The 26,507-nt window shown below is 52.9% G+C and overlaps 10 protein-coding genes across 10 annotated transcripts; all 10 read right to left on the bottom strand.

Annotated features, from left to right (window-relative positions):
- Positions 1-11: 11 nt before the first annotated feature.
- Positions 12-1,196, bottom strand: J4E85_000658 (uncharacterized protein; the record flags this gene model as incomplete). The annotated part of the gene is made up of 1 exon (XM_051464948.1): positions 12-1,196. The coding sequence occupies one exon, from the start codon at positions 1,194-1,196 to the stop codon at positions 12-14; it is 1,185 nt and encodes a 394-aa protein (XP_051331469.1).
- A 3,252-nt stretch (positions 1,197-4,448) lies between these two features.
- Positions 4,449-4,652, bottom strand: J4E85_000657 (uncharacterized protein; the record flags this gene model as incomplete). The annotated part of the gene is made up of 1 exon (XM_051464947.1): positions 4,449-4,652. One exon carries the CDS (start codon positions 4,650-4,652, stop codon positions 4,449-4,451), a length of 204 nt encoding a protein of 67 aa, XP_051331468.1.
- Positions 4,653-6,285: 1,633 nt separating this feature from the next.
- J4E85_000656 (uncharacterized protein) lies at positions 6,286-7,622 on the bottom strand (the record flags this gene model as incomplete). Its single annotated transcript, XM_051464946.1, has 3 exons — positions 6,286-6,773; positions 6,828-7,474; positions 7,525-7,622. 3 exons carry the CDS (start codon positions 7,620-7,622, stop codon positions 6,286-6,288), a joined length of 1,233 nt encoding a protein of 410 aa, XP_051331467.1.
- Positions 7,623-9,589: 1,967 nt separating this feature from the next.
- J4E85_000655 (uncharacterized protein) lies at positions 9,590-11,367 on the bottom strand (the record flags this gene model as incomplete). Its single annotated transcript, XM_051464945.1, has 2 exons — positions 9,590-10,503; positions 10,551-11,367. The coding sequence occupies 2 exons, from the start codon at positions 11,365-11,367 to the stop codon at positions 9,590-9,592; spliced, it is 1,731 nt and encodes a 576-aa protein (XP_051331466.1).
- Positions 11,368-13,218: 1,851 nt separating this feature from the next.
- On the bottom strand, positions 13,219-13,941 carry ERG1 (Squalene epoxidase; the record flags this gene model as incomplete). The annotated part of the gene is made up of 2 exons (XM_051464944.1): positions 13,219-13,313; positions 13,386-13,941. The coding sequence occupies 2 exons, from the start codon at positions 13,939-13,941 to the stop codon at positions 13,219-13,221; spliced, it is 651 nt and encodes a 216-aa protein (XP_051331465.1).
- A 756-nt stretch (positions 13,942-14,697) lies between these two features.
- On the bottom strand, positions 14,698-16,086 carry J4E85_000653 (uncharacterized protein; the record flags this gene model as incomplete). Its single annotated transcript, XM_051464943.1, has 1 exon — positions 14,698-16,086. One exon carries the CDS (start codon positions 16,084-16,086, stop codon positions 14,698-14,700), a length of 1,389 nt encoding a protein of 462 aa, XP_051331464.1.
- Positions 16,087-17,104: 1,018 nt separating this feature from the next.
- Positions 17,105-17,989, bottom strand: J4E85_000652 (uncharacterized protein; the record flags this gene model as incomplete). Its single annotated transcript, XM_051464942.1, has 2 exons — positions 17,105-17,540; positions 17,586-17,989. 2 exons carry the CDS (start codon positions 17,987-17,989, stop codon positions 17,105-17,107), a joined length of 840 nt encoding a protein of 279 aa, XP_051331463.1.
- A 1,696-nt stretch (positions 17,990-19,685) lies between these two features.
- On the bottom strand, positions 19,686-20,590 carry IDI1 (isopentenyl-diphosphate delta-isomerase idi1; the record flags this gene model as incomplete). Its single annotated transcript, XM_051464941.1, has 3 exons — positions 19,686-19,918; positions 19,974-20,312; positions 20,365-20,590. 3 exons carry the CDS (start codon positions 20,588-20,590, stop codon positions 19,686-19,688), a joined length of 798 nt encoding a protein of 265 aa, XP_051331462.1.
- A 429-nt stretch (positions 20,591-21,019) lies between these two features.
- LYS1 (Saccharopine dehydrogenase) lies at positions 21,020-22,687 on the bottom strand (the record flags this gene model as incomplete). Its single annotated transcript, XM_051464940.1, has 4 exons — positions 21,020-22,129; positions 22,185-22,255; positions 22,315-22,413; positions 22,516-22,687. The coding sequence occupies 4 exons, from the start codon at positions 22,685-22,687 to the stop codon at positions 21,020-21,022; spliced, it is 1,452 nt and encodes a 483-aa protein (XP_051331461.1).
- Positions 22,688-23,938: 1,251 nt separating this feature from the next.
- On the bottom strand, positions 23,939-25,420 carry J4E85_000649 (uncharacterized protein; the record flags this gene model as incomplete). The annotated part of the gene is made up of 3 exons (XM_051464939.1): positions 23,939-24,967; positions 25,017-25,280; positions 25,328-25,420. The coding sequence occupies 3 exons, from the start codon at positions 25,418-25,420 to the stop codon at positions 23,939-23,941; spliced, it is 1,386 nt and encodes a 461-aa protein (XP_051331460.1).
- Positions 25,421-26,507: the final 1,087 nt, after the last annotated feature.

Here is a 26,507-nt window from a genome sequence, read left to right as displayed (position 1 = left end):
TATGCAACCCTTTAGGAACAATACTTCGCGCCTTCACCAGGCTTAACGATACCCATATCGATAAAAGCCGAGTAATTCCAATAGTCTCCCTGCACCCCCTCGCCAGCTACCGGCACATTCCCAGAGAATTTCGCAGTCCAGTAAGCGCTACCCCTAGTGTACTTTGCAAAGGCGTACAGCCCGGTGTTCAGATTCTTCTGACGATTTGCAAATTTGTTGTCCGCCACCGTCTCAATCGACCATTCACCGATGAATACAGGAAACTTGCCATCTCCTGCCGATGCCTTGGCATCAGAGCAGATGTCTGCGCTCACGGTATCAGAGTCTGTTGGGCGGCCAGCGAAATAGTAGTTGTGTACGTCGAAGACGAGATTGGTAGACGCTGGGAACTTGGGAGACCAGAACGCTTCACCTCTGAAGCTGCCTTGGAACATCACGGGTATGTTCTTATTGACGGCTGCTGTTTTCGCAATAGCCGCGTCAATGTACTTCTGTACCCATGCGACACCGTTGTCTGTCAACGCGGCTGGTGTGCCGAAGGTTGTGATGTCGCGATTGTCCACCGGTTCGTTGATCGGCTCTAGAGTGTATGATTGCGGACTGCCAGAGGATTGAATAAAGGCCAGTGCTGCATCGACAGCGCGTAGGGAATAGTCGAGGTTCGTGGCGTTATTGAACCAACCGAAGCGGCCTTCGCCTTCACCAAAGCCCATACCGTTCACTCCACCAGGAAGGGAGTGAATGTCGAGGATGATTTGCATGCCGTACTTTGCGATTGCGTAGGATGCGATGTTCTTGAAGAACCGAGTTTGGCCGCCGCTGTAGAAGTTACTGCCAGGAACCTTGACCCATGCAGCGTAGGTTGTGGGGATCCTCAAGACGTTCACACCAGCAGTGGCTAGCTTGTCGATATCGGCGGGTGTGATGAACGTAGCATAGCGACGCTCCAAAACAGGACCGCATTGCGATCCTAGTTTGGCACAGCAGGTCCACTCATCAGTCGTGGTTCCGCAATTCTGCGACCACCAGGCTGGGTCAATAACGGCTTCTTGGGCAAGCCATCCACCAAGGTTGATGCCGTTGGCTTTGAAGGTCTTCCAGTTGAGGTAGGTGGGTGCCTGGCGTCCTGTTGGACTGCCGGTGGTGAAAGATGAGATGGAGAGTAGAGATGCGACGATGGTGTTGAAAGCGATCATGGTTGATGTCGTGGTGTCTGCGTTCCTGGCTGAGGTTGAACACTGTTAAGCTTATTGTTGCTGGTCTTTATAGCTCATCAGTACACCCATTGTTGACCTCTCTGTCCAGCACAATATGCACCCACGACCTCGGGTCATGGCGACGTTGAAAGTCGAGAGTAAGATGTGGAGCCGGTCGACCTAGCTACCTAGGGTTAAGAGCCAAGATGATAATATAATCAGGCCTGGCAAGCCTCAAGCCCCTTCAAGACCTAGAGCCGTTGATGGCTGTACAACTGATGAGGTGTTTACCCCAGATTCCACCCCGGACTTGACCCCAGACTTGGCGCCATCTTGTGGATGCATGATAGTGTGTTAGGTCTTCTAGAAGAATTAACCCGAGCTGCGAATACATGGTCAGTCACTATCCGTATGGGTCGCATTGTCCCGAGCAACCTGATCTCCACGTCGGGTGGTGTGAACGCTACGTGGCCCACATCCCGAGGTGAGTGTCGGCTTTGTTTGGTTTGCGTGTCAAGGGATGCCTCCGTCTTTGATGATGACACGAATGACAGCAAGATATCGTCTTGGTGTGCGATGACACGCACGTAGACGACAGTTGGTTTAGGGAGGCAATGACGCGACGGCCATTCGTCGTCACCTAGTTAGTCCTGCGCTCGCGGCGCCCGAGAGAAACGAGAATGCTCATGATAGTACCATTGTATCGCAAGTGCTTTGCCAGCGCTGTAGGTTGTGACGTGAGGGTGTTGACGGACTAAAGTTCGTCCATAATGACGAGACGAGTGTCTTGGTGAGCCGTCCGTGCGTTCCAAGGTTGTCTGGGTCGCTCAACCGGCCAGCAGCCCCTCTAGCCCTTCACATTCTCACCCTCTTCGTTATATTGATGCTGATGACTTGTATGTCATTAACATCTTCTGAAGCCCCAATTGCATAAGAACAGCTCTCGATAGTCAATGCAAAGCCATGGGATGTGACCTCGCGGCTTCCAAGGTTGTCTGTCGAGCGTCGAGAGTACAGATCACACAGCGAATTCATCATCGCGACGGGCAAGGCCGAGAAACGAATGGTTCACATCCTTGGGGAACTGAAAAGATTCCAGTTAACTCACAAGATCCACTTTAGCTATCAACAATGCATCCAACGCACTGCCTTGGAATGCTTCCCTGGTGACTGCATCCAGCGCATGCCTACCTAAGGGTTCGTGAGAAGGCGACACCCATATGCCCTTTCTAAGTGCGAGAGAAGAAACGATCCACGCGACGCTCTTATTCTGCATCCGTACTAAGTTTGATCTACAGATCTACTGCTATGGGAAACCAAGCTTCGTCAGCACTCGGTCTTGTACGCCCAACTGCAGTCGCGCAGCCGACACCATTACAGCTGACCGGACAGATCAGTAAAAGGACGCACCGTTGCTCGAATAGAGATCATAGCACGGAATCAGCACGACGATTGCGCACTGTCTCGAAGAGTGTCCCTGTCGATCTTCAGAAACACAGCTTGCTTAGCATCCCGCCGGAGTTGCGCAACTGCATTTACGCCCATCTGCTGAAACCCCGAGACTGCATCGTACTATCTCCTATGATACATACGAAAATTGTGGGCATCGCATTACTGAGAACATGTACGCAACTTCACGACGAAGCTGCTAGCTTCTTCTACGCAAGGAATTCATTTCAGTGCTACATCCGCAAAAGCGTACTAGCACAGTCAGCATCGACAGCGAACATCCAATTACCTCACATAACGTCTTCTATATCACCCAAATTCTTCCGCGACCCACTAGCCATGCAAGGCGGTATCTTCTTTCCCGCGCCGCGGTACCATCAGTATCTTACCCGACTAACCATATACTTCAAGGTATTCATACGCGACCTGGCTTTCCCAGACCCGGAAAAGGGCGATTGGGGAGACGCAGCTCGGGCAGACTTGGACATGAATCAGTACATTCGCCGACCTTGCGATAATACCGCCATCACATCCGCGGATATGGGAAAGATGCAACAAGCGATTCAGCGTGAAGTGTTACGTGTGTATCTGAAGATGAAAAGCCTCTGGATAGAAAAGGAAGGTACGTGGGCAGGTAAAGTGACGATGCCAGCGAGGTCCACGGCAACGGATGATTTGGAGTTTTGGATTGAGCTTACGGCTGATGAACACGTCACGCATGAAGGATAACATGGGGAGTGGAGACGAATACAGGGAGATGATATGTCATATGACTATGCATGCACCTCATACAAGAAAAAAGCTGAACAGGTCTAGAGCCTACATCAACTCCAAGTCACCTATCTTGTAGGGTTTTGAGTTGATGTAGGCTGCAGGCCTGTTCAGTTTTGTTCTTGGTTAGCGTGCATGGAAGCGCCGGTGGCCATGTAAAAGGAAGCACTTGTTCTTCCAAGTTATCTCGATTCAGCCAAAAGCTCGTTCTGGATGAGTGTACCACCTGTTTCCCACCTAAGTTCATTGCAAGTTTTGTGAACATCCCTAGAGTACATTAAGCCCTTATTGATGATGATGTAGGAAGGTATCCTTGGATGCTGTCAACGTATTGTCATCTGTTGGCTCGGCACCACTGCTACTCTTCCCCGTCATCGTGATGCACATAATACACGACACGTCTCACATGCACACCGGAAATGAAAGATATGCAGGAAAGAGAACATCACTTCCATTTGCTTCTTCCATCCCAAAGTCAATGCATGCAGAGCACAGGCACGCACACCGCAATTCACAATTGGCAATTCACATCCTCATGCAGCATAGAAAAGATCAAGTGACCAAAAGTACCACAAAAAATTAGTTAATAGACATTAAGTAACCAAGACTACCGATCGATCCATCCCAGATCCACACGCCAAGCCAACGCGTGCCTGCCTGCCCTATCCATCTCCGATCGGCACATCCCCAAGCTTCCTTCCAACTCCAGCCAAGCCAAAGATCCTCTCCTTGCTTGCCGTGTTCCCCACACGCCAACTCCACGCAATGTGAAAGTTTTCTCCGGTGGCATCTCGGCACCAACGGCACCGACTGTCGTCATTTCGGAAGAAGTGTTGCGATTGCAGTGAGGGTATGGGGGCGATGATGTCAGTCCTCCCTGAGTTTGACTCGTGGGGGATTCGAGGCTGCGACTAGGCTGCTTGGCAACGACTGTCCGCTGCTAGCTAGTTCCGCCTTGCTGGACTGCCAGACCAGTGCAAGGCTTGCCGTCATTTCTTCGTCTTTCGTGCGTCGCCTTGGTGTATGAGTTTATTACTCGTCGGTGTCGTCGACGCTCTCCATGCTTGGCGATGGTGACGAGTCGCGGACGTATCGTGAAGAGAGGGTTGGGCTCGCGATGGGCTGCTGGGCAATGGAGATTTGGCCCTCGGCTTCGACGTCCTCGATGGGGATCCTGAGCATCTGTCCGCCAACGAGGTTGGGGACGTAGACGTATTGAGTTGCGGGTGAAGACATGGTTGTTGGTAGGATGGGTTGCATGTGAGGTGTGTGATTGTAGTCGTGGGGTGGTAGTGTCTGATAGACTAGAGTAGATGATAATTTGATGTATTTGGTATCTGGGGGTCTGATACAGGAAATCTGCGATGTTGTGTGTCTCCCTTCATGTGGGGATACCGCCTGCCTATATACTGTCGCAGATTCCCACGGCTCACCTGAGAATGCCATTGCTCATGCGGCATCCCAAACCCCAACTCCACCCATGCACCCACCCAGGCCACCAACCCAAAACCCTATCCCCGGCACCCAAGCATCGCATGGCCCACCCGTCACTCCCGCAGCCAATTATAGCACGCTATCACACAAGGGTGCCTTAACGCCAGCTCCGCCGTGTCAGCCCAAGGCGCTGATTCGGCCTACGATATGCGCAACGCGTGGCAAGTCTCCCCGAGCAGCTTACCATGCCGCTCCGTTGTGTCCGACGAGCGGCGATAAGTGGTCGATACGTGCGTCGACAAGGAAGCCCCGCACCAATTTCCTCTCCGCCAGCCGGCCAAGCAGTGCGTAGGCGGCGCTACTAGTAGTTAGCCAGACGAAGTCGCCTTGCCCGCGGGGTCTAGACCATGCGATGGTTATCGTTGTGTAATTCTAGGCAGGCGCATGATGCATGGTGTTGAAGTGGAGGGTGATAAGGAATTAGGTATTGTGAGGGCCGCTGGGTTTCGGAAGATCGGCGTTTACACATCTCGCGATTATTCACTTTTTAGAGTTTAACAATTATGTCCGGCCGGTGACTAAGGTCGCGTTCGGGACTTGCATAGCACCGACAGTGTAATATTGACCGAGTGCCTCGACAGTCGATGTTTGCAGCGATCGTAAACATGCGGACGACCATGGTATGTGCACGGTTTGCGATGACGGCTGGTGGTGTTTTCCCGTTGAACGCCCTCGGCTGGGCAATCCTGGGCGCTGCCGAGAATGCAGCCGAGACCTTCTGTATGGTTCTGTGTAGTTCTGTTGAACCGTGGCGCTCGCCTAGAATGACTGACCACATATTTTGCCTCTGGGAAGAGACCATCAGCGTTGGACAAAGTAGTTCACGATAACGAGTGTGCACTAAGCAAATGCACGACTTGGCAGTCCTCCGAGGGGGTGGAACTTGGTATCAACTCTGGTTCCGCAGGCTCTGATGACTCTGGAGCGTTCGGGCGAGGGCACAATAGCTTTGTAATGAAACGTCACTCCTGTGGAGGAGGGCTATCCACTGTCGCAGCAGCTATGAGGGCGGGAATCCTTGGATCCAAGCAATCCCGCTCGACTCCAACTGTCCAATACGAGGTCACATGGTAAGTGCACCAAGCCTACTAGAAGAAGCCAGAACGCGCCAACGCACCCCAGATCCCGAACGGCCTGGATTATCCAGTCCCCATGGTCCACATGGTCAGCGGCGTAAACAGTATAGCTTGTGCACCTCGTGTTGTGAGCCCCGATCTCGTGAAGCTTGTAAAGCCCGATTTCATAGACAGCTGGATCAATTCACGCTTGCAGAACAGTTCGCAATTCGAAAGGGTATCATGCTATATTACAACGCTCCAATAACCTTACGCCACGCTCAATGAACACCATTGTATCCAGCATTCAACATTAAACATTAAGGCCTGATCTTGCCAGCCTCTGGGTTTCCCCTGTTGTCCTGCCAACCCCATGCTAACCTCTCCATGGTCTTGTCCTCATCCTTGCCTGGCCATAAGACTTGTCCGAGGTACACGGCGCGAATGCAGAAGGCTGCCGTGAAAAACCACATAATAACCAACAGGATGGTCAATGCGCTCGCGATACCGTTGATGGCTTCGCTGTTCAATACTTTTCCTGCTTGTATCGTTGCAAGCGTGAGTCCTGCATTCGGGAAAATGAATGCCCACCAGTTTAGCGAGAACGACATCCTACGCGATCCCACTATGACGGCGATCGTTGTTATGATGAAGAACCAGTATGCGAACAGTATGATAAGGAGACCGGACATGATGCCAATGATGCGTACGATTTCGCCGTCTGGGACTACGGTGTTCGTAAAGTAGTTTTCGGCAACGAGCGACGGCGCTTGGTTTGCAAGGGAGAGGAGTCCGGCAGCAGTGTAACCTACTGCTGTTAGAATCTTCACTGGAAGTATTGATCTATCGGGTATGGACTTACCTGCTGGACCAACGGAAACGTACATTCCTGGTCGCGTGGTGGGAGAGGGCAGAGAACTCGTCATGAGGCGCTGCATGTAGAGCCCGTAGAGCAGGAAGGAGACGACCCACGCAAGCCCCTGAAAGAATATCGCCCCAATGAATATCTTCCAGCTGGGATTCTCAGGTTGAGCAGGAAGTATAGTCCCAGCCAGCGTGCCTACAACCAGCAAAGGGTATATTGGGAAGATCCAAGCCGGAACGGCATCGCCAACGTTAAGACGCTCGAGACGGAAGAAGAGCGAGTACTGGATGATGCCAACGAGGAATGCTGCGGCACAGTACATCCAGTATGTGATCTCAAGCGCCTTGGTGAGCCATGTCCCGGTCGATGGGTTGCCGTAGATGTACGTGCAGTTGAGTATGAGGGCGACGGAGACCCAGTACGTGCCGAAGAAAAGGCCTTCGACTGGATGATGTAGCGATCCGAGGAGCTTCCGGGGGACGAGTAAGAACCGCGCGAACATGCATGCGTTGAAGATGGCGAAGAGTACGAGGTCGAAGATGAAGACGACCTTTCCGATGGTCTGTAGGCCAGTGAATTTGTTCGGGGTGTTCCCGAGAACGACAGCTAGCGCTCCTGTCGACATGGTGCATGCGAACCATGGCCTGCGGTATTGTGAGTTTGTTATCTGAATGCTCTCGGCGCGTCGACATACCATGTGAAATGTACAATGCGATCGCGCAGCCCGACTTCCGCTGGTGGCTTCTCATCCTCGCTCTCGTACGTCGTGTGGGTTCTATCGCGGAATCGCATTTTGGTGATACCTGAAGGACGCGACTAGGTGTTGACAATGCTGGGGGCCCTGCTTCGGGTAGTCATTCCAGGATTCGTGCCATGACACCTTCTTCCCAAACATTGCGGAAAGAGTGCCGGACGCATTTCGTCATACAGGTAATTAGTGGCGATCCTGGCATCTACGCGCCTAATGAGAGAACGACGGGCAGCCCCGTAGTTAGATCTCGGGAATTCGGCACGCAAGCGTCAAGCAGAAAATGTGAGGTTGAGGCTGGGCGCACAGATAGCCGTGACGTCACGGATCCTTGTGACCGGCCTCGGCGCATCGAACACGCGTATCTATGCCAGTTCTTGCTCAGTCTGAAAAGATTTGAAGGGGACGATATGAATCGGATGCCACACGAAGATCGAGACGTGGAAGTCTCAAAGCCTGCAGACGCCATGTGAGGGTGACTTTACTGGGGTTGTGCGGCACGGTCGCCCGTCTCCATCATCCTGCCGGAGATTCGATGAACATCGCCATATCCGAAAAACCATGGCATCGCGATTCCCCTGTCTGTTGTCTCACTTGCACAACGGTCAGCATCACGAGCCAAGAGTCATACGGTTTTACCGTCGAGTAAAGTCATAGTACAATGTGGTCTTCCAAATTTGAGTAACCAGAATTATAACTACCTTGGTAATGCTCCTTGAACTGCTTCTAGAGAAACAGAGCATGACGCCTATCATTCACATCAGCTAGCCTGCATTTTCACTTTCTGCGCCGATATGTATCCCGCGATAGTAGGCCTGATCTTGCACTAATCACAACGTACAAGTTGGACAAATGCGCTGGAAGTATGAAAGGAGCTTTCAGCTACCGGTTGTAGCACCTCGCCCACAAGGACGATAGCGCCAACGTCAAAGGAAGTAGTAATCAAAGCATATATAGATGTTAGGGATACATTCCTCCTATCACCTTACACAAGAGATGTTTCAAATAAGCCTGAGGCCTACGTTAGAACAACAATATGCAGGTAGAAAGACGTAGCGTCGATGTAGGCTGTAGGGTATTAACTACCTAGGTATTGAGCAATTCCCTTGGAGAGGATACCAGCACGACAAAGGCTGCCCTCGAATACGACACTTCCAAGGTTGCTAACGATACATGGCGTGGGTTTCGCGCCCATTCAGATATTAATCCATGTCTTCGCATCCCTTTGACCAGACCGCAGCTACCTAGGTACCTTTACACTTCTTTCTTTCACACCAAACCAACTATAAATACACTCACTACCCATAACAGTTCCGAGACTACGCAGGTACCTTGGCCTGCATAAAACAAAGCTTTTGTACTCTGCCTCTGGCAATCCCTTGCCCCGAGCTTACCGAGAAAAAGTCAAAACGCAGGGCGTCCCACGATGTTCGCCACCAACGCCGCGCGCCAGAAGCGGGCGCGGCAACGGTACCTGCTGCAACCTCCGATCCCGACCCCGCGGTAAGACTGGAAGCCTGAAAAGCTTAGTTAACTCCATCTCCACTTGCGTCTCACGACGATCTCACACGAGGTGTTGCAATACAAGCACGACTTATTTGTTTGTTCGAAGCTGTAAGCCCATTTTGAACGGAACAATGATCATGAAAGGGTATCAGGTATGAGATTTGCAGTTCTAGAAATCTAGAATCTAACCATCAGGGTACAGCGTGTGCTGGCTTTGATGCAATAGAAACCGTGTATATACACTCCAGGCGCCGTCATCGCGCCTATATATCCTGTTCCAACAAAAAAAGAAAAAAAAGTCTTTGTGTCGCGTGTCATTAATGATCCCCGTCCGCATGACCGATTAATCCAAATCCCAGATGAAGCAATGAGGCGGAGTATCCTGACCATGAATGATGCGGATGAAAAGCCTGCTATCGCAAGAAGAACGCCGTCATAATGCATATGCAATTCCATGATGCTTGGGTTGATTGACAAAGGAAAATATGGCTCGCTACACCTGCCATTACGCGGCGATGAATGCCGCCATCATGGCCAACAGACCACTTATTATTGCGTAGTTGGCCCCGCCGGTCGGGGTCGAAGCGGCATTACTCTTCTTCGCCTGCGTGCCGTCTGGTTTGAGGACGGCGTTGGTGCCTATCTGGGAGCCGATGTTTGCTACTGCAGCTTGGCTGTCGCGGACGGGAACAGAAATCCTGCCGTTGCCGTCGGCTTTGGTGGTTGTGACAGTGTTGTCAGTGACTGAGGACGCGCCGGTAATGTCGTCGTACTTCATGCCGTTCCATGTGATATCTGTCTGCGACTCTGCGCCAGGACCTGTGAGGTAAGAGATGAAGACATCCTTATTGGCGTGTGCAGAGCCCAGGTTAAGGTTGAACGTGAAGCTGCCCTTGTCGGACGAAGACGCATTGGCTTGTTTAGCGTTGATCATAGTGATGGACTGCAGATGATCGTTTGCGTAGGCGGCGTACGCACGGATGCGACCGTCGTACGCAGCACCTACGTTGCTGGTAGAGAGAGCTGCAATCTGCGTGGTTCCGTTGCCGTTGCCGACAATCTGTGCGACGGCGGCATGGGCGTAGTACTGCGGTCGTACGAACGAGGTTTCACGACCGTACATGGGGATGGGCTGCCAGGCACTAGCGTTGGAGTTGTCGGTCATGTGCATCTGGACCGAAGAGATACCAATGGAGGCTGCGTAGAGGAAGAAGTTGAGCGTCCAAAGGGAAGCGCCGAGGGTGTCACTGACGCCGGGCATGCCTATTGGCCCAACGGAGCTCATCTCGCGCAGCACGTAGGGGTGGTCTGTCTTGAGGGCGATTCCGACCTGCTTCTCCCAGTACTTGAATTGGGTGTTGGTGGCATCGAGGTCCATGAGGTCGTCGAGAGTGAGGGGGGTGGGGGTCACTCCGATGACTGCAGCATGTTAGTACAGCATGTGGATTAGGGGGAAGGCGACATACAATAGAAGTAGTCGTGCTGATTCCAGGTGGCCAGGAAGTTGTCGCCGTTCCTACCCTCCATGATGCCATCGTCGACGAGTTGCGCAATCTCGAAGGTTGTCCCGATGGTGGAGGCGGTCGCAGGAGACTCAAAGAAGGATGACGGCAGGTTGGCAGCCTTGAGCACGCGCTCATAGACGACCTCGGCGCGGTCCAGCCATTGGGAAGTATATGTCTTTCCGTCCCAGGGCGCAGAGCGGAACGAGTTCTGGAGCCACAGGTCGGGCTCGTTGCCAATCTCGAACGAGTACAGTTTGACGTTCTTCATGCCGTCGACGGCGGCTTGCGCCAGTGCGGTGATCTTATCCTCGTAGTCGTCGTCCATGTAGGCCATGTTGAGTCCGAAGGTGACGGGCGTGTCCTTGGGAAAGCGCTCGAGCGCGGCGAAGTAGTTGGGTCCAATGATCATCGAGTCGGCCGCAATGGCACCCTGTGCCGTCGAGTCCGGGTTCGAGGTCCAGCCATAGTTTGTGTTGCTCGACTCAAAGACCATGTAATCCTGCGTGTTTCCTCCCAGGCGAATGTGCGGCGGCGCGCCCGAGTAGTCTGCGAGGTTCTGGAGCAGCTTGACGGTGAATTGGTTGGGCTCCTCCTTGCCGGTGAAGGAAAAGAGGTTCGAGGGCTCGATGCCGAAGCCGGCATACGAGGGGTCGAGGTAGTCGGAGGCGCCATCGGGCGGGCTGTTCCCTAGCGATATCGAGATGGACTGGGCGAGGGCAATGCGCACGGCGGGTAGCGAGAGTAGGGCCAGGCTGCGGGCAGATAACGAGGGCAACATGGCGGCAGAGGGGAGCCCGAGCGGAGCAAGCGAATGCAAAGAGTAAAGAAACAGCGGAAAGTAAAGTCAACTAGCAATCAGGAAAAGCGAGCGCAGGGGAGGTTATCACAGGAAACGAGAGCGAGCGACATGCAGGACATGCAGCCAGGGTCGATGATGAGTGGACGGCGGCGGCAGCGTGTCAACGCTTTCAGACATGCGTCACTAACTGGGCCAAAAGTGGCGCCGGCCCGAGCGACACCAGAGGACGCGCCAGACCACCAGACTCAACAACACATGACATCACGAGCCGCCGCCCTCCCGGACGCTGCGACACCAAGCAGCCCCGTCTGAGACGCGCGACCTCAAACGCTGCAGTGGGTCGCTGGCCATGGCTGCGGGCATGGCATCCCACGCTGCTCGCTCGTCCACCCAGCAGCGTTGCGCGTTGTGCTGGGAAAAGAGGATTTACGCGTCAGCTCTTCCGAGCAAGTGTCCGTTTCTAATTGTGGTGGCTCCCTCAGATCTGCACCCACGCCAATCTGAGCGGCTACCGAACCCTTAGCCACGAATGATCCGCCGCAGGAGGCTCAATAAGCCTTGTTTCGCCATGGCTCCGAATCCGCATCATGATCCTTCCCTCGATCCTGTGCCGTCTTACCCTCGAGCCAGGCCTCGTCATGGCCCTCCACCTCGATCAAGGGAAAGACGTGGATCCTCGCGGCAGCTTGACCACCTTGGAGCGCGCGGCACGCCTCCTACGCACTCGACGCCCCGACGCACCGCGTCTGGGTAATCGTATTTCGATAATTGCACCCGTGTTCCGGCCACAGCCACAGCCCAACCCCTGCACTCGTTCGCTGCCTCCATATTGGCCCGTTGAGACGACGGCTCTTCCAAACCGGAATGCTTGATTTATTGCCCAGCCTCTTCCAGCTCTCCACCCCAGCCCCTTCGTCACAGCCGTATGCTTTCACCTACGTCTTCCATCTGTCGTCGCACTGGAGAAAAGCTTTTCGATAGCACGTGTGCTAGCCCAAAGTTTGACACGACTAGCATCGTCTGCCATCATCTAGCTCTCTGCACCTCCTATAATAGCATCGGGTCTCGAGCAGGTCTACCGGCCAGTCTCGTCCACCGTTGCCCACCACCTCTTGGCTCCAGCCGCCGCATCCCGAGTCCTCAGCCTAAACTGACGCCATACTCGGTGTACACTTGCAGCTGGCAGAACGGATATCGCGGTCTTTGTCAACATAAGCCCATGCCAATCAGGATGCTCACAACACACATGTTGGGGTAGACGTCGCTTGCGAGACGGTCAAAATTCCCCGCGCTGGGCAGTGTCTCCCCATCCTTGCACACACAGCACACTACTGGAATACGGCATTCTAGCTGCAACTACCAGATGACCATTATACGCATTCCATGCAGGGAATTCAACTCCGCCCTTCTGATCAAGGAACTTGGTTACATGGTCTGGTCGAAAGTGCCGTAGTTCCGACACGGCATTGATCGGTATGACGTATAGAGGGCACTGACAGTGAAGGAACTACATCGTGCATCAAACCTAGACAGCTATACATATGTCATAGAGCCGCTTGGCTGTGGAGTGTCTAACGTCTGTGCACAGTACTACACTCTCTCGCGCAAGCATGCTGACAACTCATACAAAAAATGAAATAAACAGGTCTAGAGCCTACATTAACGTTGGGTTACGTACTTTGCATGTTTTTGTCTTGATGTAGGCTCTACAGTATAGATAATGTGCTGACGTGTTCTAACGTCTAAGTAGAAGGAGTATGAACAATGACTCAATCTTACAAGAAATGTGAACTCCATACAAACTCTCGTCTGTCAAAGTTTGCCTTCCTCTCACAACTTGCCCATCATCAGGTTTCCAATCATCTCCCGCCCGGTAACCACGGTAGTCCTCCACAACGTTGGGAAATCCAACGTACTCGAAAAGGCTGTTATCCATCAGTTAGTCTTGAACTGAAGAGTAAACTGAGATCGGAGTAATAAAGGAGAGAGAAACTTACTATCAGCATACCCAAACCCAAGCATAGGCGGGATCCATCCCCTCGCATACTCCAGCGCAAAGCATTCACCCTCCATCTTGTACTGCTTAACATCACCCCTAGTAAGATGATGCACACTCCCCTGCGGATACCTCTCAGCCCCATAAACGCCCTTGCCAGGCGCATAAGCCACCTGCTCGCCCTTGAGAATATGGAAGTAGTCATCCGCGGTATGCCGTCCCGTATGACCCTCCGTCCCAATCGCAGTACCAAAAACAATCAGATACTCAGTAATAGATGCGTGGATAATGTACATGGCGCCCATGGCACCGCCTGCGTTGTTGAAAATCCATTCTTCGTCGAGGTTGATGTGGGGCCCGTGGATTGCGGAGAGGGAAGTGACGATGTGGGAGACGACGGATGCTGTGTCGTTTCCGTGTAGGGCAATGGCTTCTTGAGAGAGGGTGTGTAGGCCGGAAGGCGTGAAGATGTAGAATTTCTCCAGGTGTGAGTCTAGCGTGTACATCAAGGTGGTTAGGACACCGAGGATGGCGCCGAGGCCCAGGAGGATGCGCATTTTGGTGTTGTTGTCACACTTTGTGAGGAACGTATTAACACAAGAAGTAGGAACTGAAGGAGTGACCCAGTCCAATTATGGACAGTTTGCGAAAGGAATGTATTTCGCTCTTTCGGTTGGTACTCTGCACTTTGCGAGCATCGTGAGGTTTTTCTTCATTATCAAGACGCACGTGCCAGCCGGAATAGGAGAAGTCCGAGACCCCGGATCGCCAGCTCATCTAAGGTGGAGGATGGCCTGTTGTTTGCTGAAAGGCTTCCGTCTTCCGAGCACACGTTCACGTCGACCTAGGAAAAAATGGACACCCTGGAGGCTACATCAATGTTAGGTCATCTACTTCGCCTGTTTTCATCTTTAATGTAGCCTGCAGGGCAGTTTTTGTAAAGGGGTATATGAATATTTCTACAAGCAAAAAGCTGTCTACAAATCGATTACCTCCTCTTCAACCCCCATCATTACCCTTTGAAATGATACGAGATGATACGAAATGTTCGATAAATGACCCTGCCCCAACCTTTTGACATCCCAGATAACGCCCCAGCCCATGCAGAACGTCGTGAATCTCATGCTATACGCCATTACATAACCAATATACCACAACACCGTGTGCACCTAGAAGGACTGTCTTCCTCATTACCACCCCATACAAGAAGAAAATCTGAACAGGTCTGCAGCCTACATTAACATGAACACATGTGAAGTAGGTGGCCTGACGTCGATGTAGGCTCCAGGCCTGTTCAGCTTCGCAGGTTGGTGTTACCACCCCCCGATGAAGGTGATGAAGCCATCGACCATGTCAATCCAATCCTGGCCATTGAGTGTACCAGCTTGCCTCTTCTCCCACAGCACATTTACCATCCTGCCCAAACGAAGTCTCGCCTGTTCTCCCGCCTCGCTGGTGCCATCGTTCCTAACGAGCTGCACTTTTCCACCAGCAAACTTCTCACTGAGATCGATCTTGAAGCTCGCGTCACCGTCTGGCGGGCAGTAGAAGTCCTCCTGCGATGCTGGCGCAGGCCCGATAACACCTGGAGCGAGCTGCACAAGATGCCCGTGGATGAGCATGCTCTGTGTGTGGCTCCGTCTGGGCTTGAACAGCGCACCGCGCACTGAAAAGCTAACGAGCCGTAAAAGCCCTGCGCCGTCGCCCAGCCGAATGATCCAGTCTCGGAAGGCTTCGTACATCATCTTGAACTCGACTTTTATGACCCACAGGTTGTAGCTGTAGAAAATGGCGAGCGCTTCGGAGCGGACGAGGCGCGACACGGAAGCGAGGGCGTGCTGCATTTGGCCGTCGAAGGTAGAGATGCAGTATACGAGGGGCTTATCGATGACTAGGTTCTCGCAGTTTCGGTAGATTTGGTGACGGATCTCGGGCGGGAGGGTGACGAAGGTGGGCGGGGCGGGGGTCGTGTCTTCGGCGGGAGTTGTGTGTGTTTCTTGGATAGACGTGACCTGGACATCTTCCATGTGAACAATCTCAGCCTCCTCTTTGTGAGAGGCAATATGTGCGGCCCAATCCTTCTGTACGTCGTTGGACCCATCGAGTTGCACACGGTTCAGGCTGTGATTTCTGGAGTGGGAGGGCGAGAGCGCGTAGTCGTCCATGTGCTCATCATCGTCGGGCCTTTCTTCTGCATACAGTTGCAGCCCTTCCAGGCGTGTGGCATCGGGCAGGCTCGACACGCCATAGGGCTGCGAGTGCTCAGGCGTCGATGGGAACGAGGTAGCCTGGCTCTCGACGCCGTGGCAGTAGTCATGGTCGCTCCCGTCGCCCAGGAGATCCGTATCATCCGAATCCGTGTCTGTGTCGGAGCTGATGTCTATGTCCACGTTGAGTCTGTATCTCGGGATCTTGGGCGGCAGCTGGTGCGTGGGCGAGCTGGGCGAAGGCAGCTGGGTTGCGGATCGTTTGCTTGATGTGCGTACGATAGTGCCCTTCTGGGCCATGTTTCTCCCTCTCCGCTGGGCGGTCGCGCTGGCCTCGCTGTTTGAACTCAGCTCCGGCGCGCCGTCACAATACCCGCACGGGGGCGTTTGCACGCTAGTATCCAGAGGCTGCAGTTTGGGAGAGCGCGCTTTCATGGCTTCGGCATCGTCGGGGGGCGTCTGGCCCGTGACCGAGTATCGGCGCTGGGTAACCATGGTATATGGCGGTAAATGGGCGGGAGCGGGAATGCGAAGGGGGGAACTTGGTGCGAGGGCGAGGGATTACGTGGTGTTGGGTGGCAGGCTCCAGCAAAACACCTGCGCGCGGATGTGCTGGCAGGCTGCACGATGACCGTCTGCAGGCCCTCGACGCGTGCAATGGGCAATGGGCGAGGCTTGCGGGGTGCGTTGAGTAGCGCTGCGGATGCGGCCGAGTGGACTGAGAAAGCGGATTCGCGAGTGGGCCGACACCACTTTTTTATCGATTACGCTGCTGAGATGAAGCTAGAGGACAGTCGCTAGATCAATCACTACGAACAGGTGCGCGAGAAGACAGAGCTATAGAGTCGGCCTCAGCGGATCATCAGGAGATGAAGGGCGTAGCATGTTTGGCAACTGGGCAACAATGCCGCGTTTCATGACACCGCAATTTGTCGTCAATGCTGCACTGCCCACCCGACGATTATCATGCTCCACCCCAATCTCTCGTCTAACCAATATTCCATATCCCGCAATACTGAGGAACCATGGGTTACGAATCTGGCTTATCACGATATTGCGATCCGCACTCCATGGCGTCATGTCAGCGCATCCTATTTTCACGGCCTGTTGGGTAGGTGAAACGAGTTTTGCTTATGTTGGAACTATCGCTGCGTCTCTCTAGCCTGAGCTTATTTCGGAAGAGCTTCAACTCAAGGATTCTGATTCCGCCTCTGATACGATGCGCTGGCAACTAAATACGTTTTGATCACTCATCACTCTTCGGAAAATCATAGTTGAAGTTGCGGAATACGTTTCAATCACTTGTCGTTCTTCAGAAAATCATAATTGCAGTTGCGGACTACAGCCTTAATTCTAGGCAGAACGAGCGAATGAACTCAACAACTCCGGCCTACGCCTCTTCTAGACAAGATCCTGTTGAAGGATACTTCAAACTCCTACTACACAAGTCAACATCTTTGCTCGGGACACGCATGTTGAAATGGTGTTATGCCCTCAGTGCCCTGTCAGTCTCCTACAAGCCCCTCTTCTTCTCCATGCTCTGCATGGGTTCCCTGACCATGATGTCCAGCGGGATATTTCTTCCGCCCCTCTGAAGGTTGATCTGCCTCGTCTCTTCGAAGCCGAACTTTCTGTAAATCGGAGGGTTCGTGGCGTTGCTCGACTCCAAATAGCATGGTCTGCCTTCGCGGTCCGCGAGCTTCGTTACATGCTCAATGAGTTTACGAGCGTGACCTTTGCCACGGCCACTGGGCCTAGTGCCTAGGTAAACAAGGTACCAGGCGTCATGCTCTCGCTGACCAAGCGTGGTGTGCATAGTGTCGTGGAGGAGGGGCATGAACTCGTCGAAGAAGCGCCGTTTCCCTTCGGCGGAGAGGCGGTAGTTGAGGCGCCACATGCCAGAGCGGAATATGGTCAGATAATCGTCCATGTTCTGGCCGGGTGGCATCCTAGATGCGTGAGCTCACGAAGCCTTCGTTATCTTCAAGACTTACCATAGGGCAACTGCTTCAAAGTCGCCCACCGTAGTCACTAGTCCCTTGAGGATGTGAGCATAGGTTATGTACTCGAGAATCTCAACATGTAGCGCCCACTTTTGCTCCGCAGTCCAGTGCGCACGATCGGGCACGTCTACGAAGTATCTCGCAACATCGTCCTGGCCGAAGGCTTCCGCCAGACACTCAGCAGCCTGCTTGTACTCCGCAGCCGTAACGACGCGAACGCCGTCGGTGAGCGGAGGCAGAACAATAGCGCCAGCAGAAGTTGACTTCGGCTTCAAGATCCTGAAGCTAGCCGGTACTTCATTGACCCTGATATTAGCCGACTTCAAGGTTGAAGACTTCGCGTCCACTGTATAATTACAGCTGACTGGCGCAACAGGGGAGAATGTTTTCGCCATGATTGTGGTTTCGACTGTAAGCCTCTACTAGTATTCAGATGGGATCTGCCGCTTCGTTTAATTATGGGGACAGTCGTCGAATTCGCCAGCGTGAGGTGTTCCCCGCAGGGCTTGAACGGAATTCGGCGTGGGTGAGACGTTAGTCACTTGAACTGCGGGATATCAAGACGACGACCTTGAGTTCAAACAACACTACTAAATTGTGATTAGTCTAGTCTGATTGCTACAATGGGTCGTCGTGGGCTGAGCAGGAGCCGTGACCGTCGATTGCCTGCTACATTGGTATACCTTTTCTGAGCTTGTTGGTGGGTGTTTACGTTTTAGCCGGACGATTTAGATCTCCTGTATGGACTCTAGAGAGCTGCGATCTCGAGACGGTATCGACTCGAGAAGGGTAACGTAAAGAAGTGAAGGCTTGACGTAGATCAACCGACATCAATGTGTGAGGCTGCAGAGGTCCTTTTTGAGTACACGCTTGACAGATACGTCGTAGGGTGTGAGTCCGATGAGGTAGTCTTGCGTCGATGGTATGCGCCTGTGACTATTGATGTACCAACCTTTGCGTGTCTTGCGTAGATAGTATGCGCCTGGGCCGTCGATGTGCCAATCTTTGTGTGTGTGGACTGGTGGCAGTTGATGTATGGCTGCTTAGAGTTTGGGCTTTGCTTTTTGACTCGCTGGCAGCTTTGTCACAAGACCAGTGACAGCACTGCAGTACGATGCTTGGCTGATGTCGAGCGGCAGCAGCTGCGTATCGTGAAGGATTGCACAGCTCGGCTGCAGTAAGATGCGTATGCCGTGGGGGCACAGTGGCTAGTAAGCTGATGTAGTATGGGACGAGGATTGACAAGCTGTGGGTGTCTGTGACGGAGATGAAGATGGGAAGTCTGGACTTTGATATACCTCACCTGCCCGGCTTGATCGGCGTACCAAGCGCCGCCGGGTGGAGGTACAGGTCATGCTTCACATAACTCAATGCGGGAGCTATCTTCGGACCAACCGCTTAGCCCGTTAAGCATACGAGTTTCGTTATCATTCGCCCTGTGACCTTGGACTTGGTGTCGGGCCGAAGCGGCTCAACGAAGACGTTGCTTTGTTGCTTGCTTGCCAATCGTTTGGCGACACAGGTCACAGCTTGTTTGCGAGTCGCTTGTAGCGAGGATACGTACGTGGCGATAGAGTAGCGCGGTGACATAGGGCGCCTGGGAAGAGGTTGTGGGGTAAACAGGAAGGGTTGAGCTGCACACCTCGGCTGGACCTCCTCACAACGGATAAGCGCAGAAGTGAGACCACCATCAAGGCTACTCCCTCTGACAGCTAATGATAAAGCAAACATCCGAAACTCTTCCGCGATACTGTTATCTGCGTTTTGGCTTGATTCCACTAGTCAATCAGCTGAAGAATAGCATACGGCGGGGTCAGCATGGATCAACTGTCACACACTGTCATGGGAAAGCAACGATAGGAGAGGAGCGCGCCTTGATGTCCACACGATAAAGCCATGACGACTAATGAGCGTGGGGAACAATGCAATGGTCAATGACTGGATTAAATGGCAGTGGTGGTATCTAAAAGGCCGGGCCTGCATGCACGTACCGCCTCACTTTCGGAAATGGGGGCAGGTCTCGGCCAAGCATCTGGGGATCGGTACGCTCGGATAGCGGCGGGGAGATTGATGACAGCTCCTTCGCATGCCTTACATGCGCCGGATCTCGGTCTCGCCCATGTACTTCTCCAGGCCAGAGTCAAGATGGTCCCACCATTCGAACAGCATGCTTTCGCAGATGAGCTTGAACCACGGTGTGAACTTGAGCGACTTGTCCTGGAACATGGTCTTGAGATCCTCCTGAGACACCCATCTGGAGTCGCGCGCCTCGTTCGGGTTTACGTTTAGGTCGACATCGGCTTTCATAAACAGAATGTAGTCAACTAGTATATGGTAAGCATTCGTCCCGTATGCTGATGGCCAAGTGGCACAACTTACTCTCATGCTCGCCCCAGGTGCCATCACTGGGCGACTTGTAGTGTATCCGTGTAAGGAATTTGAAGTCGTCAATGGGCACCTGTTCGGCCTTGATGCCCAGTTCGTGGTTGAGCTTGCGCACTGCTGCGCGACGCACACCCTGGACGGATTCCTCTAGTCCTACGCCAGTCTCTCCAGGTATGCCCAGCGGGTGCGAACAGCAGGTGTTTGTCCACATGTCCGGGAATGTGATCTTCTCGGTCGCGCGCTGCTGCAGAAGGAGGCGGTTCTGGGAGTCGAAGAGGAAGACGGAAAATGCGCGGTGGAGGAGTCCACGATCAATGTTCTCCATCAAGTGGCCTGGAGCTTGTCAGTCGCTATCCATCGACGAGTCGCGAGCGGAGCCACGTACAGAGTTTCTTGGTCGCACTGCCGATAGGAATATCGTTGTTGTCCAGGACGATGCACACCTCGTCCATCAGCCGTATCTGCTCCTCATCATAGCCTTGCAGCGCACTGTCGCTCGTGGCCGAGTTGTGCGATCCCCCAATGAGTGCCGTGTTGACTTCGGGGAAGAGGCGCAGCACATTCTCCGCCGTGATCTCAGGCTGCTGAGTAACAGTCTCGATAGTGGCCATGGTTGCGAATCGTGACAAGAGCGTAGGGAGAGCAATTGAGGCTTCTGGAATAAGTCCTGACCTCGGGGTATTTTGGAGGGGGCGGTCGGGACGATGAAGAAAGCGTGCACGCGCCCCTTCATGCAGGGTCTCCACCTGGACACCTCCGCGGTCTGGGTCAACTGGCAGGCATGTGGCAAACCGCAACGCGCCAAATTGACAAGGCTAGAGGAGATACTTTTGGCTTGCAAGCGCTTTTGATTCGTTGTCTATCATTTGACAGTGCTACACACGTTGCCGATGCCACTGGGCTTTTCGGTCCAGGTATCAAAAACTCATAAACTTTTCCGTAACCGGAATACATGCAGATATGCTCAAGAAATACACCCCTGACAGTAGTAAAGGAAACAACCAACTCCAGAAATCCCATATTTACACAGCGTCTTGCGCTTATGCCACAGTGGCGGTCTTGTTCTTCTTGGCAACGGGCACCTCGGCCTGTGCATCTGCGGTAGCATCAAGCTCCCGCTTCTCTGAGACGCCGTTCAGTTCGGCCTCAGCTTCGGCAAACTTCTTCTTCTCTTCCTCTGTCATACCCGGCAGCAGAGGGACTTCCTCCTTGGCGTGCAAGTTGTTGTGGTAGGTACGGATGATCGAGTCGGTGTCGTCAAGAGCGATCTTGCGGATGTCTGCAATGGCCTTGATCTTGGACGTGCACTCCTTGTACTGCGCATCCGTCATCTTCAAGCCAAGCTGCTCAGCACGGCTCTTAATCGCGTTCCATCCGGTAAGCCTGCTGGCAAAGTGTACATATCGGGACATGCCGAAATCTTGCGGGTTGATGATCTCATATGTGGAAGGGTTGTTGAGAATGGCCTTGGCGTGAATGCCAGCCTTGTGGGTAAAGGCACAGAATCCAGTGATGTAGTTGTTGAACGGAATGTTGACCTCAACAAGGTCGGCGACCAGGTCCTCAACTTCCTTGAGCGCCTTGATGTTGTACTTGCTGGTAACATATTCGCGGTCGGCAACGATCATGCGGGCCATCAGACCTCCGAGGGGAGTGATACCGTTACGCTCACCAATACCAAGTACCGAGGTATCAATGTGCGTAGCACCTGCCTCGAGCGCACAGAAAGCGTTGGCAATGGCGCAGCCAGAGTCGTTGTGGAAATGTGTCTCAATGTCGCAGGAAACGACACCGCGCAGAGTTCGTACAAGATCGTACACTTGGCGAGGGGACGCGCAACCAACGGTATCGGCGATACCGACACGGTCAACACCAACCTTGTCAACAGCGCTGTAGATAGACAGAAGATCAACCAGGTCCGATCGGAACGAGTCCTCGGAGCTGAATCGGATCTCCTTGCCCTTGCTCTTGACGAACTCAATCACCTCCAGCGCTGTGTTCTTGATGTATGTCATGTCCTTGCCGTGACTGTGCTCGCGGAGGTACGCGGAGGTACCGATGACGACATCGAGGCCATCAACACCGGTTTCGACGGCGATTCTTGCATCGTCCATGTGGCATCGTACGTGGGTAAGGATCTTGGCTTTCAACTAGCAGGCGTTAGCATGCGTTCTCACGGCTGAGACATTGCCATAAAGTACGTACTCCGAGCTTGCAAAGCGCCTCACAGTCCCTTCTTGACTGCTCAGAGGCAGCAGGGCTGGTGACTTCGATGTCTGAATTTGCTGTCAGTCTCTGGAAATTTCGCGCCAAGCGCCGGGAAGCATAGCCCTACAGTCAACACCAAAGTTGTCAAGAGCTCTCGCAATCTTGATTTTGGCTTCAAGATCAAAGTAGGCGTTGGCGAATTGCTCGCCCTCTCTTAGTGTGCTCTCTGCGCAGATAAAGTCAGCAACGTTTCTATCTTCTCAATACCAAAACTTCGGTCCGCCTGTGTGCGCGTCCGATAGCGCTGGAGATAGGCGTTATGACGTACCAATAATCTTGAACCGGCCGACATTCGACAAAAAGTCACCCACAGGCGCATACGGGCTCTTGTGTGTAGGGTGAGGGTTCTGTCTGGTGGTAACACCTGTGAAGCCTTCCTTGCTGCCATTGGCGCCGTTGGTGCCGTTGGTAGCAGGTGTTTCTTCGGTGGGAGGACACATGTTGGGCAATCGATGTGGAAAAGAGGATGTCAGAGGGTTTGTGGAGGATGGGCGGTATTTAATGCTGAGGATTGGTCCAGGTGAGTCAACCTTGGAAGACAAAAATCTGCCGCGAAGAGCGATGACATATGAAAGAGCAGGCTAGCGCAAAGCTACAGACCGGGGCCGATCCCGGCCTTCGCTCGCATGTGGGGTTACCGTCGGGCGCTGACCAACCAGAAGGCTTTGCTTTAATGCACACAAGGCCTCTCATCAATCTGTTCTCTCTCCACAAACCTGGAGATACCATGCCATTGGCGATCCACCTCACCGCCTTCTTACACAGACGCGGTCAAAGTATTGGCCGCGGACTTACTGCACGCGACACCAAGACATGCTCAACACCTTCATCCGCCACATGCTATCGAGTTGTGCAGAAACAAAAGCAAAAGTAATCATAGTAGTGGGTCGCATCACACAATTCTAGACGAAAACATTTTATTACATGATAAGCATAGATGAGTCTTCGCCAGGGTGTCACAACCCCGCTTTTGAGTAAAAGGGCGTGTATGTAGTACGGTACGGGTCGTCCCTTCTCCAATTTCGTGGTGCTACCTTACACTTGCTCCCCAGCACGCTCCTGCAACACCAAGAAGATTCCACCAGCTCCCGTCACCTCATACAAGAGAAAAGCTAAACACGTCTAGAGCCTACGTTAACGCTAGGTTACTTATCTTATATGCTTCTATGTTAATGTAGGCTGCAGGCCTGAGGCCTGTTTAGTTTGTTTCTCAGTTAACGTGCCATACAGCTTCTGTACGACATCTGATCCATCTGAATGCAACTATGAGCAGCACGTCTTGTTCTCAACCCGATGAGACGGTCACCTGCTCAAGCTTATGCAGGTACTGCTGCTCGACGTACGGTATCGGGTATAGGGAGGACCCTGATCCATACTGGTACTCCTCATTATGCGTGCTAATCCTAGCGACTCTTACGGTGGGGCCCTGGTGTGCGCGTCTCTTCTTACCTGTGACCGATGTATTGAGGTGACTTCTGCTTATTCAAACATTCATGTAGACCGTGAGTAGCGGAAAACGGTCTGGACACAATAACCACTGATATCATGATGGGAACGCAAGAGTGGGAAACAAAAAAAAAACGGTAATTAAGTCACAAACTACATGGTATCACTTTCCCGCCCTGCAACATCATGGTATCTCGAAACAAATTCCAAACGCCGACGTGACTCGTTCATAGGGTATAACGACTTCAGATGCTTTGCTCCATCTCCGTAATGTAGAGCTTGATGTGGCTTTCCATCTTAAGATACTCGTCATGAGCAGCGTGCACCTCGTTCTCAATGTTGTCTTTGAGCTCAGCCATCTTCTTCTCCGTCTGTTCGATGCGTACGCGCCTCCTCTCCATTTCCCGTCCTTTCTCCCCTCGCTCTTCAGTCAACTTCGCATGTGTCTCGCGTAGCTCCTCCATCCGTTTGCGCGCACGTTCCGCTTCTTCGTCGCCTTTGGTCTTTAATTTGTTTGTTCGGGCGTTGATATTGCCGAGTTGTTTCTGTAGTAGTCGTTCTTGTCGTTCAACGTCGCGGACGTTGTTGCTTCGGTCTGCCAATGCATCTCGATGTCTTGATGCCTTTGCCAACTCCTCTTCCTCGCGCGACAAATCGGCTTGTACGTCTGTGAGTAATCGTGTGCACGAAGTAACATCAGTCGCAACTACAGCAAATGAGTCGGTGGATGTCTGCAGGGCACGAGCACGGCGGTCCAGCATGTCGATCTGAGTCTTGTCTCCGGTCAGTCGATCGCTTAGGTCCCGCAGGGAGTCCTCCAACGCAGTGGGGCTCTGTTGTGTGTACGGCTTCAGCTTGATGACCTCGCGCTGCACGTTCTCCTTGTTCTCCACTTTCTGTTGCAGCAGCTTCTTCAACCTGTCTTGCTCAGCTTTGGCACGCTCAAGTTTCTCTGCAACCGCTTCTTGACCCCTCTTCAACTCTAGCAGCCTGCTCTTCAGTTCGTTATTGCGCTTCTCTTTCTCTTGCATCAGCCTTTGTGTCGCCGCGCGGTTCCGCTCGAGTTCGGCCAACTGCATCTCTTTTGCTTGCTTGTCGTCGTATAGCTGCTCGATTCGTAGCTTCGTTCGCTCGGCCTTGTTGAAGTGCTCGTCTATGATTTCGGTTTGAGATTCCCGGAAGCGAATGAAGTTGATCATGTACGAGAAGATCTTGACCAGACGACCGTGCGTGGGCTTGTACAGGTCGTTGAAAGTGAAGTCGTGGATGCCACACTGGAATAGTTAGGACGGGCCGAAAGGTGTGATTGTCAAAGTCACTTACTTCGCGAAGCAACTTCCTCAGGATGACGAAGAAGGCCATCAGATCCCTGGTGTCGCTTGTATAGAGTCTCTCCGCATCGCCACCGCACATGTCTTCCGCCGCAGCGCGCATTGCCGGCGCAACGACCTCGCGCGTCGTGTTCATGAGTAGCTCGGCGAGCCATTCGAAAACTTTCTGGATGATTTGGGGGTTTGGTTTCTGCAGGTCGGAGACGCTGAACTGGATTCCGATATCTGAGATGCATCCTGCAATTTCGTGATCGGGCTGTTTGGTTAGTGATGCGCAAAGTCAGAGGGGGGCTGCGCGCATACCAAGGTCATGAAAGCGTCGTGTTCGTTTGCGGGCGGCGCGCGCTGGTTGTGCTGCGTAGTCCGCGCCATGCTCATGCGCCCATTGTAAGACATGTTGGGTCGTTGTGCGATGGTATCCGGCCGTGGGCTTCTCAGTCGTATCGTCTTGGGCTGTTCGCTATCGTGGGGTGGTGGTGTTGAGGCGGTGGGCAGTGTTTGTTTACAGGGTCCAACGCTTTGTTGGCATGGAAGGAGCGACCTCGGGTGCCGCCCTTCCGGATCCAGTATCGCGCAACAGCGCATCGATCCATAACTCCACACCGACAGCTCATACATTTCTCATCAGTTTGCACAATATAAGCAACGCGTAGCCGCTATATGCGCTTCTAGCCTGCGGAATGGAAGACATCTGCCGTTCCTATTGCATAAGCCGCAATGCACTCGAATGGTTATGATCAGCCGTGGTCGAAGACGTGCAACCACAATAGTAATGTCCCTAGATGTACATAAAAGTCCAGACTGTGTTTGAGCAGACGATAAGCGTTGACTGTGATGTTTTTTGGTCAATGCTCCGTCTGCTTCATATATGCTCGAGTTTGACGCAGACACAGCTCTTGCATATGACAGCGCAAAGAGCAACCGGCCGTCGGTGTTGAGCATGTGCTTCGTCAACAAAGTGGATTCAGAAGTCAAGACCGGACTCTAACGATAGCAGAAGACAAGAACAGTACTCGTAAAGGCTGAGTTGGCGACGGTCCAAAGTGAGCATTGTGTTTCATTGCTGGAAATTTCATAGATGAGTAGAGTATCAGGGCTGAAAGTACTCTCACACACTAGAAGAACCAAGAATACTAGAGTGCAAGACTGGCAAGCTAACAGATGGCCCTGCAATCCGAGGTGCTCACATCATTCAGGTACAGGGGCTCGCTTCAATTGACGCACTGGTAGGATTTCTCGTTTCTTCATAGTGACACCTTATTCAAAGAAAAGATTGAACAGTGCTGCAGCCTACATCAATATGGGAACATGCAAAGTAGGTGACGGTGACCTAACGTAGGCTCAAGGGTGTTGATTATTTCTCTGAATGAAGCGGTGCTACTGTTAGGCCTTGTTGGCGGGGTAGCTGTGCAACGTTGCTCGTGCGTCAGTCTCCCACGGCATCTACACATGATGCAAGTGAATATTTGCCTTGCTACCGCAG

The sequence above is a fragment of the Alternaria conjuncta genome (genome assembly GCF_024043145.1).
Source record: "Alternaria conjuncta strain BMP 0040 chromosome Unknown scaffold_1, whole genome shotgun sequence".
NCBI classification, from domain to species: Eukaryota; Fungi; Ascomycota; class Dothideomycetes; order Pleosporales; family Pleosporaceae; genus Alternaria; species Alternaria conjuncta.
Note: the sequence above shows the minus strand (reverse complement) of the source record. Positions and strands in the feature narration are given on the sequence as shown.